Below are 12,564 nucleotides of genomic sequence, written 5' to 3' on the forward strand. Positions count from 1 at the left end.
TTCTGAGGCATAAATGGTAGCGTTAATGGTTATTTCCATGAAAGAAGTAAGAAAGGAGAATATGAGATTTCTAATGTGGTAGACTGTCTTTGTTAGGGAGGGAATGATATGACTTGAGTTTTACATGACAATGGCATCAAGTGAATATATCTATCATAGAGATGGAATAAACCTCTAGTTAGGAGAAAGTTCTCATGGCTGAGAGCAAGGGTAAGGATGTCTCATTGGAACCAGGAAATTTTGCTTGCATGAGGATGCAAATTAATAAAGGGACTAAGGACAGATAGGTTTAAGCAGCACCTAAAGGACAATTTAACAAAGGAAACAGAGATGGAAGAGCTCTAGCAACTGCAGTCTTGACTAATCATCTAATTCCTATACACCCAGTCTTAATGAACTGAAAAATAAAAAAAAAATGCCTTTATGATTGGACTGGTAAAATATATATTTGCCACCTATCTAGACATTCAAATACTTAGCAAAATTTGAGAAAAACCTGTTTTTGTTTCAATCAGCTAAACTAAACACACAAAATTCAGGTGACCCGCTGACTTTTAGATTCAAAAATACCAGAGATCTTGATACTTGATTTTAGTCCTAACTTTTCCACTAATTTGGGCAAATTATTTCACTTTTATGGTGTTTCCTCAGCTTAAAAAAAAAAAAAAAAAGCTATGGAGACTGGGATAGTTAGGTGATCTTAGGTTGCTCCCAGCTGTAAAATCCTTTTTTCCAGATACCCGAGCAAATCTGAGATGGGAATCTTAAACAGATTTATTCAACAGCAAATACTGAGGTAAATTTCCCAATCACATCTTCCTCTTAGATTTGGAAATCTCTAAAATTATATACTAAGCACTGTATACTTGTCCAGTTGCTGTCATGAGTAGTGTTGTCATTTATCCACTGAGTCGTGTCTGGTGTCACTTCAGTGGAATGGCATCCATTTTTACCCCACCTAGAAGAACTTCCTTCCTTACTCCTTTTCAAGTGGCTCATAAGGCACAGGAAACTTCCCTACCTCCCTGTGGAATCACCATAAGCTCTCTAGACTTGAGGCACCCTCTGTGTTTAGTACACGCTCCGGAGCTAAAGAATTACTCCTCCCCCACCCCACCCCCATCAGAATCTTTTCTAAGAAAACAAGAAAAAAAAAAAAACTTTACTTTTTAAAAAGACTAATTACTCCCTTGCAAGGAACTTTGAACTATATAATCAAGTAACACTGATGTCTACGAATCAGGAGTTGAACAGCCACATTACCTCCACTTGATTCTCACAAACACTTGTGTCTTGCTACGCGAAGAGAACCCCAGCACACAATTTTCCACTAAGTCAAACTGAGAATATCCTTAAGGACTAGGCGACAGGAGTGCTGCCTGGGGGAAAAGACGATCAGAACAATTCAGCCCTCTCCGCCCCGCCTCACTTACTGCCTGCAAAGCCTGTTTTCAGGGCTTAGCCATACAGCCACCTGACCAACTCCGGTCCCCGCCCTGCTCCCAGCTGCAGGCCCCGCCCTGCTCCCAGCTGCAGACCCTGCCCCAGCTGCAGGCCCCGCCCCAGCTGCAGACCCCGCCCCCAGCTGCAGGCCCCGCCCGGAGTCCGCCAGACTCCCAGCAGGCGCCGCGCGCACAACGTCGCCCCGCCCAGCCGGCTCCGCCTCCACCTAGTCCCACGCGACGTAGGGAGATGGCGGAGTTGGACATAGGGCAGCACTGCCAGGTGGAGCACTGCCGGCAGAAAGGTGATCGAGTCCCCAGTTCCCCCCCACCCCGCAGCAGAGCCGGACCTCGCTCTATCCCCACGAATGTTGGCGGCGGGTGAGGGGCGGCAGAGTGTGGGCGGGTGGAGTCTGAGGAGGCGGGGCGGGCGCAGCCCTTCTGCATAGGCTGTGACTTTCGTTGCTTCTTTTTTGTTGCCCCTGCGTTTGGAAGAGGCTTGTGGTCTCCTTGAAGGAAAACCAGGGGCTTTCTGAAAACTTTGCAGTTTTGCAGTGTTCACTTTAGTTTGCGAATGCACTTTACCACGAAGTTGCATCGCTCTCACCCCTCTCTGATGAGCAGGACGAGTTGCCTTTTAATCCTGCCACTGCGACTTTGGGAAAACGAATTCTTTTTCTCAAACTTTTTGTTTTCTTATTTGTTATTTGTCAGACCGAGAAGTTGGGCGAGATCAGTTTTTAACCCGGAATTCGCGGGTTTTTCAGGTTACAAGCCTCTAGTGAGAAGGCCCTTAGCTTTTATGAGATTCTCAAAGGGATTCTGAACCTCAAACTATTCTGCCAGTTGATCATTACCCTCTTTAAGCTTTGTTATTCTTTGATCCTGGTATCACTAGCATAGATTCAGCAGACATTTAACCGAACATTATTTTCGTGCTGGGACTACAGAGAAGTATAAAATAATGGTCTTTTCTATAGGAATACTTGCAGACCAGTAACCGCATTTTAGGATATGTTTTCTCTCCATTGAACTGAGTAAAACCTTGTGATACACATGACCCCCAAACCCATAGTCAGTGGATATATGGTTATAAGGCTTTACTATGTCATACATCTGAAATGGGCAAGATCCTGAAGCATTGGAGCCACACGGAATGCTCATTCTCAGATTCCTGAGTTTCATCCCAAATGTGTGCTATCACATTTGGCTCATACTACATAGAGTGGTAAATAGGTTTTATCTCCCAGTGCAGCTTCAGTCATTGGGAGGAGGTACCTGAATCACCATTAAGAAGGTCTCCGAGGTTTGACCCAGTTTTAACTGATTAGTGGATGCCTGCTATGGGAGTGGGCAGAAGGACACCATCCCTGCTAGACTCTTGTTATTTATAGCATTTTACTTCAAATGCAGGATTTTGCAGTGTACAGTCCTCCAATACAACACCTAGTAAATCTGGGGAACAAAAAACAGCAAACAAATCTACAGGACTTCTTTGTGTTATTTAACATGCTATTACAAATAACATTTACCTCCTGATAATTTAGCCACTTTTTTTTTGATACTGATTGAGGATGTGATGACTTTTTTTAAACCACTGTTTGCTGTGCTAAAATATTGATGCAGAAGAAAAAAATTCTCTTGTGGAGGTGTTTCTGTACTTTGTGATTCTTTTTGCTAAGAAAACTAAAAATCAGATACTGACCAGTTCATAACATTTTCCCCTCAATTTTAGATTTTCTTCCATTTATATGTGATGGTTGTTCAGGAATATTTTGGTAAGTTAAGTTTTTATGCGGGATTTGGAAGTAATTTTAGTGTTTGTAATAATTTATTTCTGAAAAGCAGAATAATTTAAAATAGTGATAACTTAACCATTGATATTTGGTATCCATTATGGTAATTACTTGGGAAAAAATTCAGATTGGTAATAAGCTGATTGTGTGTACAAATGTGGCTTATTTTTAAAATTCCAGAAATGGGTTTTTAAAAATGTTTTTTATGTAAAGTTATGTGTTTTTAATCACAAGGAGTCAACATATTCACAACATAAAGTATATTTTTTAAAAAAATTCAGTTGTGATTATTACGCTGTATTAATAAAATGAGGCTAATTTAGACATCTCTTAAATTGTATATCACATGTCATGCAAAGTGAAACTTGAAAACTAACCATGAATTTTTTGGAAAATGGATTTTTCTTACAATTAAGCTTCCATGTATCAGGCATTGAATTTATTAAACAGTACATTGAGAGAACAAATGCTTTTCAGAAGATAATTTAGGAAAATTTATTAGAAGTCAATTAAATTAAGGGATATTTTTAAATTATTTAGAACTCGAGGATTACTTTGACATTTTACTACTGATAGAGTTTAAGAAATAAAGAATAAAAAGATCCATTGTATTGTCATGTACCTTAAAGCATTTAACATAAAGGTAATTTAGCATATTGAATTCTTTCACTCATTGAAGAGTTGTATTTAAGACTCTGATACCAGATACTCCATCTTTAATTCATCTGCCATTTCAGTTTATTCTTATATGCACAGTTGTTAATGTAGTAAGTATAATTAATCTTAAGGATTTATATTATTAAAATATCTCAAATTATTATAGTTTCTTAAAGTACATTATTTGATTATGTTTAAATAAGCATTTTTTAATTATTTAAGCCTTGAACACAGAAGCAGGGAGTCACATAACTGTCCTGAGGTACGTTAATAGTTTTCCAATTTAATAATACATGCTTGTATTTATATACCTTTATTCAGCGTTTAGATTTAATACCAGTCAGTGTACTGCAAATTAAACTAATAATGTTGCGAATGGCTCTTCATTTATATTATTTTTCTCAGTTTGTTTTAATGGAAAATTGGCCTGTTTGGTATTTATAAATATTTATTCATATAATTCCTACTCTTTTACATTGCAGTTCTGTTTAGGTAACCCATTTAAAACTTTGGGCTCCATATTTATAAATATTCAAGGTAATTAATGCCTCATCGTGCACTCCTTCCAGTTTTCCTTCACTCTTGTATTTATTTTTGCTGGTGCCTCAAGTTAGGATTCCATGATAATGAATTTTTCAGACTCTTGTCAGCTTTATACCAGAAACAGAGCTGTAGTTCAACAAAATCCCTACCCTAATTCTAGCCAAATTGAGAGATTAAAGCTGACAGAAAAAAGTTAAAATATCTTTATTACTGATATAGGAGAAATTGAATGATGAAGCTTAGTGTAGAAACAAATGAGTTTGCAGAAGAAATCCAGAGTTAGATAGATTTACCCACCAGTCACAGCACTGCTGGACCAGGAGAGATCTCATTGAGAGCAGCTCAATTCCAAGATGGGAAAAGAGAAAGTTGAGCCCACTATGCATGATGCAATTTTCTCAAATTTGTAATCAGATAAATTGCTGTGCCTCCCTTGGGTCAGAGAGAGGCAGAAAGTTAAACTGAATTCCCTTCATTTGGAAAGAAACATTTGCCTCATATTTTTCACTTGCTATTTTCATTTTATATTTATTGCTATCCTTCATTTACCAAGCACTTTGCTAAGAATTTTTAAAATCTGTTCTCTCACTTATAGCTAATTAAGATTAAGTGAGCTTCAGTCAAAATTTGGCGCTTTGAAATTTAGGTAATTTGAGGAAAATAAAAAATTATTGTAACAGCATTATGCAAGATTGGTTAGAAGGAAATACTCATTTAGCATCATAATAAATATATGGATGTTTCTTACACAGCTTGTATATTTTCCCTGTGTTTTTATTTTCTTTATGATATCATTTGGTTTCTATGAATCTGCATATAGAATGTCTCAATTAGATCTCATTCATTAAATAGTGAAGTAAAACACTGGGAAGTGTGTTACCTGTAGAACACTGGGAAATTTGGAAAAATAGTTAAGTCAGGGCCAACAAATTGTAACTGGCATTTATATAGAGGCATGCCCTATACTTGTAGATTTCAAGGATTTATTTCTCTTATGTTCATTCACTTCTAGAAGACTAACTACTTAATACTTAAAATAGCCTGACTGATCTATTTTTTATATTATGTCAGTTTCCTCTGATGTAATATTTGCTGGTAGTAACAGTATTAAACACAGTATAGAGAATAGTTTATCACTGTGAAAACTAACTCTTAACTGTCTGTATCATGGATAAATCTACATGTTTAATTTCCTAAAATTAGTGGAGAAAATAAGTATAATTTGCTCTTTGAGGGTTGATGGGATGATTATCTGACTGTATTATTATGGGTGTATCTTTGTGTGAGACCATTACAAAGTAGACGACTAGTCATTTTAACTTGGTTTAGAGGATAAATGTGCCATAGGAGGAAAAGGTAGAATAGTCAGCACAGTAATTGTTTCTCATACATTTTATTACGATCTATTATGTAAGAGTATATTAGTTGCAATTATTAAGTTTAAGCAAAAGTGATATGAACCCTACCTTCTGAAATATATTTGTTGGGCCTCCCTGGTGGCCCAAGGGTTTAAGCACCTCACTATGAAGCAATTTGCAGCCTCTGCAGCACTAATTCAATCCCCTGCTGGCCAGGGAGCAACCCACATGGTGCAGTAGACCTCTCCTGACTTGCCTGCTGCTCCCCTCAGCAGTGTACTTTGGTCAGTCTGCCTGTTCTGTTCCCTGCTCTGCTGTCTCTGGTGAATCCTCTCCCCCCCCCCGCATCTCTGGCCTGTACCCCAGCTCTTGTATGCATAAATAAATAAATCTTTTAAAAAAATAAAATAAGGGCCTTCCCTGGTGGCGCAGGCGGTTGAACGCAGCGCTGTGAGGCTGTCCGCAGCCTCTGCAGCTCTGGTTCGATCCTGGACGGCCGGCGAGGGTCCCACATGGCGCAGCAGACCTCTCCTGTGGTGGCCGCAGCTCCCCTCAGCAGTGTATTTCGTCAGTCTGCCTGTTCTGCTCCCTGCTCTGTCTCTGGTGAATCCTCTCACCCTCCCGTGCATCTGGCCTATACCCCTGTTCTTGTGTAAATAAATAAATAAATCTTAAAATAAATAAATAAAATATATTTGTTGATTTGCTTTAAATGTGAACTATAATGCCATTTCCCCTTTTTACATTATCAGGTGACTGTAATCAACAAGACACTGAAGTCAGATAAGAATACATCTTACTCATGCTCATTCAAGGATTGTACTGAAAAAGAGCTTGTGCCAGTTATATGCCCTTACTGTGAGAAGAATTTTTGCTTGAGGTGATCACTTGAGACCATTCAAACTCTATATATTTGTTTAAGCTATATGCAAATAAATGAGCTATTGTCATTTTTCTGTTCGCAGACACCGTCATCAGTCAGATCATGAATGTGAAAAACTGGAAATCCCTAAACCTCGAATGGTTGCCACTCAGAAACTTGTCAAAGACATTATTGGCAAGTATCATATTTTTTTTTTTTACTGCTGTATTCTGTGTTAGTTCCAGAATTCCTGCTTTATATGTCAACTTGTTAGTTGATACATCTTTAACAGCCCCAGTGGTTGTAATTTGCCATAGATTTTAATGACATTCTTGTGGCAGCTTTTGGTCTCCCTATCAGTGAAAATTTGGAAAGTCTATGGAAGTACCCTATTAGGTGTTCCCTTTACTGAGCCACTTGGATCAGATGGTTTACCATCTTGGCTGGAAATGATATTTATGAGGCTGATGTAATGGTTTGTATTCTCTAAAGACTAAATTTAAGCCTGCTCGTGATAATCTGAAGTACCAGAAAATAATGTGTCTGTGACCTAGACCAGTCTTTCTGCTAACACATTAATTCATGAGAATTTTCATTCTGTGTTGAGGGCAGTCCATTTATTAAAATCTTGTATAACCAGATCTTAAAGTTCTCTATAGAAGTATTAATGATTACTTGGGATAGATAGATTTAATTTGGAAAGAAACACAAAGTTTTTTGATGTGCCAATTGCTTAGATTGACTCAATGATATTTCCCCTTTCATCTTGTTAATAAAATTATCTACAAAATGAATGGCCTGTATATATCTCTATTGTATGTAGTTATGTACAGTTCAGGGTCATAATAATAATAATAAAACTCTGGAAAATGTGATGTAAAAGTCCTTATACTTATTTCTTAGATTCCAAGACAGGAGAGACTGCAAGTAAACGACGAAAAGGTGCAAAAAATAGCGAAACCGCTGCAAAGGTAGCATTGATGAAATTAAAGATGCATGCTGATGGAGATAAATCATTGCCACAGGTTGGTCTTAGAGATTTTGAGAAACAAAAAAGTTCCAAATGTAATTGAAGCCCCTTTTTACTCCCATCAAGGAACAACTAACCTGAACCTGATTGTTATTACTAATGTTACAAGCTATATGTTTGCATAAATACTATATAGTTTTGTGAGTTTTATAATTTTATAGAAATGTTAGTAAACCATATGTACCCTTCTTCAACAAGTTTTTTTTAACTTGCCATTATGTTTTTAACATCTGTGCTGATAAGATTTAGTTCATTCATTTTGGTAACTGCATATATTTTCACTTTTTTAAACAGATTGTTGCTATTACACAGTGTTTGACAGCGAAAATCCTTATGGATATATTGGAATGTTTCTCTAGTTTAAAACTGCATATTATCAATTTTGTGTTATATATAAAACTATACAACAAATTGGTATACACACATTTACATACATACATACACACAACATATCTTAACACAATTTTAGTACTATGTAAACTTAAACTGTGTGGAATATACTTTGAGATTTTTTACTGTATTTTATTTCATTTTAAAGACTTGGTCTTATGACTCTTTGAAGGGTTAAACCCCATCAGATTGAAAAATGCTACTCTTAGAAATACACCTTGAAATAGAAAAGCTAGGTCACAGGTTTTGCTGTTTTGCAGCTTTACTGGGTGTTGTTCACTCTCTGTTATACTGAGTTATCTCCATCTTGTATTGGCTGAGAGTTTTACTACTTCCTGCCAGCACTGAGAATTATTCATTGTTAACAGTCTGATAGGTGTGAAATGATATCTCACTGAGATTTAAAGTTGAATTTCCCTTGTGTTTAGTGAGGCAACTTTACATGTGTTTACTGGCTATTTGACTTTCTTCTATGAATTATTTTTTCATATCCTTTAGCTAGTTGGCACTTCTTTTTGTACATTTTATACACTTTTTGTATTCTTTCTATAAGTTTTAATATACTTTAATTTCTTAATGATTTCAGTAGGATTTGTACTTTTAAGAATAAGCTGTTTAACACATGCAATTTGCAGCAACATGAATGGCGCTGGAAGGGATCATGCTCGACAAAATAAGCCAGAAAGAAAAAGAAAAATACCGGATGGTCTCACTCATAGCGGGAATCTAGAAAACTTAAATAAGGGACCAGGAAAATGAATAACTATAAGAAAGTGAAAATCAAAATCAACAAACAACCATGAACCAGAGGCACTCTATGGGGGGTCGGGGGGCGGGAAAGGAGGGCTTGGGGTAAAAATAAGGGGGTTGTAATTGTATGGGGAATATAAAAATAAAATTTAAATTAAAAAAAACAAAACAAAAAAAAAACCCTATGAATGAAAACCAGAAACCCTTGTCAAAAATCTATGCTTTCATTACTGTACTACATGATATAAGACAATAATTAATGTCTTCTTTCCTACGGTATATAATCTCATTCAAACTTGTGATTGGCAAGGAGTTGTCTCAGAGTGAAATCTGTCAGACTGTTTCTGAGTTTGACTCCTCACTCACTTTCATTATCTATTAAACTCTTGTCTAATTATCACCAAAAAAAAAAAAAAAAGCTGTTTAAGGTATATTTTTATTTTGTTTTAATAATTTAAAAATCCCTTGTTTTTTTAACTCTTTTTTTTCCACCTGAAATTTGATTGTAATTATGGTGCAGATAGAAATTTCCCCTAGTATGTATTACCTATTGTCATCACCTAATATATTGAAGAGTTCTTCCTTGTAATAATATCTCTATCATATACCAGATTGTTCTAAATGTGTGAAACTAGTTTAGGGTCGCAATTCATTCCCTTTGGTTGGTTTTCTCTCTGCATCAATAACAAACTGTCTGAATTACCATAGCTTTATGGACAAATCTCTCTACCTTATCCTTTGCTGAGGGTTGTCTGTTTTTCACATTTTATTCTTTTGTAAAAAATCGAGGCGTATTTTGTCCTCTTCTATAAAGTTGGCAAAATTTTAGGTCTTAAGCCTAGGCATTTGGGTGGATACCAGGGTTAGTATTCCCACTAAAAGCTCATCATTGAGGGTAATCTTCTGACCACGAGAAGAGAGGAATAGATATCACTAAAAAAAATTAAAAATAAAAAATAAAAAAAAGATGTGCTTCATGTGTATAATCTGTATTTTAACTTTCTATATTTACAGACGGAAAGAATATATTTTCAGGTTTACTTACCTAAAGGGAGCAAAGAGAAGAGCAAGCCAATGTTCTTTTGCCACCGATGGAGCATTGGAAAAATTGTAGACTTTGCAGCAGCTGCAGCCAGTCTTAAAAATGATAATAACAAATTAACAGCTAAGGTAACAAATAATTGTAATTTTTCCCTAAAAATTTTAGGATTATACATGCAAACAATTTCTTTATTATAGTGTGATATATTTCTCTTTTAACAGAAATTAAGGTTATGTCATGTTACTTCAGGAGAAGCCTTACCCTTGGACCATGCTTTGGAAACTTGGATTGCTAAAGAGAATTGTCCATTATATAATGGTGGGAATATTATTTTGGAATATCTTAATGATGAAGAACAGTTTTTAAAAAATGTTGATTCTTATTTGGAATAATCAGAGATTGAATTCAAAGATTCAAGTCAAGAAATCATAAGGAAAATTCTATGTTATTTTCTTTTAATACAAATGCTATGTATATTTTTATTTTTAAAAGTTACCATTTAACTTATTTTCATTGTTATAATTTACATTATCAGTTTTCTATTAAATTTAATTTGAATTTTGTGTTTCAAAGTTTGAGATAATTATTACCAGATTCTTGCATTTAACTAGCTTTTAATAAATTAGGCCGTAGTTACTGCAACAAATATGTATTTCTCATTTGGTTAATGTCAAATGATGATTTGCTGTAACTATGCTACGATTCATCTTTACTCCAAGATCTAAGCTGAAGGCAGAACTCCCTTTGGTGACATTGCCATTTTTATAACAGTGGAAGAAAGAGATGGCTTCTAGAAAATGCATAACTCACTCTAGCTTTAAGAAGGTCACATGGGGCCTCCCCGGTGGCGCAGCGGTTGAGCGCTGAGTTGTGAAGCTGCCCGCAGCCTCTGCAGCGCTGGTTCGATCCCCGGCTGCTCCCCGGCCGCTGGAGGAGGGTCCCACATGGCGCGCAGACCTCTCCTGCCGCCCGCCGCTCCTCTCAGCAGTGTACTTCGGTCCTTCTGCCTGCTCTGCTCCCTGCTCTGGCTCTGGTGAATTCTCTCACCCTCCCGCACTTCTGACTGTACCCAGTGTTTGCATAAATAAATAAATAAATAAATAAATCTTTAAAAAAAAAAAAAAAGGTCACATGTCCAAGAGTAGCATTATAGGGCCAGAACTTACTTCCTGTGAGATGTAAATGGCTATCTCCTCAAAGATCACACATACCATTTACCTGAGTCAAGGCCATCCATCTGACCATTGTTGTCATTAGAGTCTCGGGTACATCAGAGTTGTGATGGTGGACAACAAGGATAGGGATGTAGGGCTAGCCATCAGCAACCTTGGCTTACACTTCAAATTAGCCTCTGTTCAGTGGGGATAATCTCCCCACTTGACTTTCTTTTCTAGTCACCTTGGATCTTTCCTCATCATTATTTATCTACAGCATAATACATAAATTGATATGTGTACAGGAATCATATAAACTCAGAGATCATCTCATTCACTCTTCTAAGTTTTGGGGTAAGGAGTCTCCATCCTAGTAATGGGGAAATGATTTTCTTGGTATCACTTCACTGCTTTGGGCCATATCTCTGATAATGACCCTCCTTCAGTTGATTCACCTTTTCTGCTTGTGCAAATATAGTACAAATGCGAAGGAAAAAAATGAGAAGATGAGATAGCTCAACTTTATTATAGTCTGTACGTGCCAAAGAATAATGCATGCCAAAAGTAATTATATTTCGCCAGTAACCAACATTAATGCTTCTTATTGATGTATACCATTTATACTCATCTGTAATCTACATAGAAAGAAAAGTATTTGTTATTTTGTCCCGTTTCTATTTTAATTGTCATGAACAAGTATAATGGGTTTAGATTTAATTAAAGGAATGAACTCACAATGTTTATTTCATCTCTAATTCTTCATATTATTTTCATGCAAAGAATGGAGATAACTTCCAACTTTTATGAAATGTTTATACATTCATTTATTAACATATTTGAGAATTTACTAAACATGGATTTTATTCTAATTTTGCCATGGTGGTTATGATAAAAAGATATATATTTATACTTAAAACTATTGGGTGGTTGGAAAAGTCGATACGTATTCTATGTTTTTCAAGCAAAATATACGTCATGACTTTTCTGACAACCCAATATAATACAAGTTAGTGTGACAGATACCAAATAAAAAGTATAGCTATATTCCTATAGCTTTTGTATCAGAAACTATTAAGATCACAAGTAGAAATGTTTCTACTTATATATTATACAGCTATAGTTCCAGATACCCAAAATTTTAATACAAACTAATACTTTATCATCTGTCATAATTACTTGCACATAGTAGGTGATCCACACATGTATCATGAAATGATTAGAAGCTAAACATATCAGAAAAAAATAATACCGGTGGGGTTGGTAGACGGTGGTAAAGCTGGCAGAAATTGAGTTATATACAAGGAGGATAAAGAAGAGATCCTGTCAATAATTAAACAGAAAAAAGACCAAGCATCAAGGAGGGAAGAACTTATGACAGTAGGCAGACGGGTGGTAACTTAAGTCAAATCCCAGAGAGTGGAGCAATTTAGACTGGAAGGGCACCTATAGCATCCTCAGACACTGGATATTAGAGGCTTCCATATGAGTAGTCTTGTAGGTGTGATAGTTTTTCTCTTTGAAAAGCTTTTCACTTTCAAAT

General features: G+C 36.2%; 1 protein-coding gene across 3 annotated transcripts; it reads left to right on the forward strand.

Annotated features, from left to right (window-relative positions):
* Positions 1-1,692: 1,692 nt before the first annotated feature.
* On the forward strand, positions 1,693-10,262 carry ZFAND1 (zinc finger AN1-type containing 1; the record flags this gene model as incomplete). 3 transcript variants are annotated; one of them, XM_084229154.1, is made up of 8 exons in its annotated part: positions 1,693-1,747; positions 3,178-3,220; positions 4,118-4,157; positions 6,549-6,676; positions 6,762-6,853; positions 7,562-7,683; positions 9,843-9,998; positions 10,092-10,262. In XM_084229154.1, the coding sequence occupies 8 exons, from the start codon at positions 1,693-1,695 to the stop codon at positions 10,260-10,262; spliced, it is 807 nt and encodes a 268-aa protein (XP_084085280.1). The 3 variants fall into 3 exon arrangements, with proteins under 3 accessions (XP_084085280.1, XP_084085281.1, XP_084085282.1); XM_084229155.1 differs by having other exon boundaries at positions 9,864-9,998; XM_084229156.1 differs by lacking the exons at positions 3,178-3,220; positions 4,118-4,157; positions 6,549-6,676 and having other exon boundaries at positions 1,693-1,823.
* Between the last annotated feature and the right edge of the window lie 2,302 nt (positions 10,263-12,564).

The sequence above is a fragment of the Talpa europaea genome (assembly GCF_964194135.1).
Source record: "Talpa europaea genome assembly, chromosome: 3".
NCBI lineage: Eukaryota > Metazoa > Chordata > Mammalia > Eulipotyphla > Talpidae > Talpa > Talpa europaea.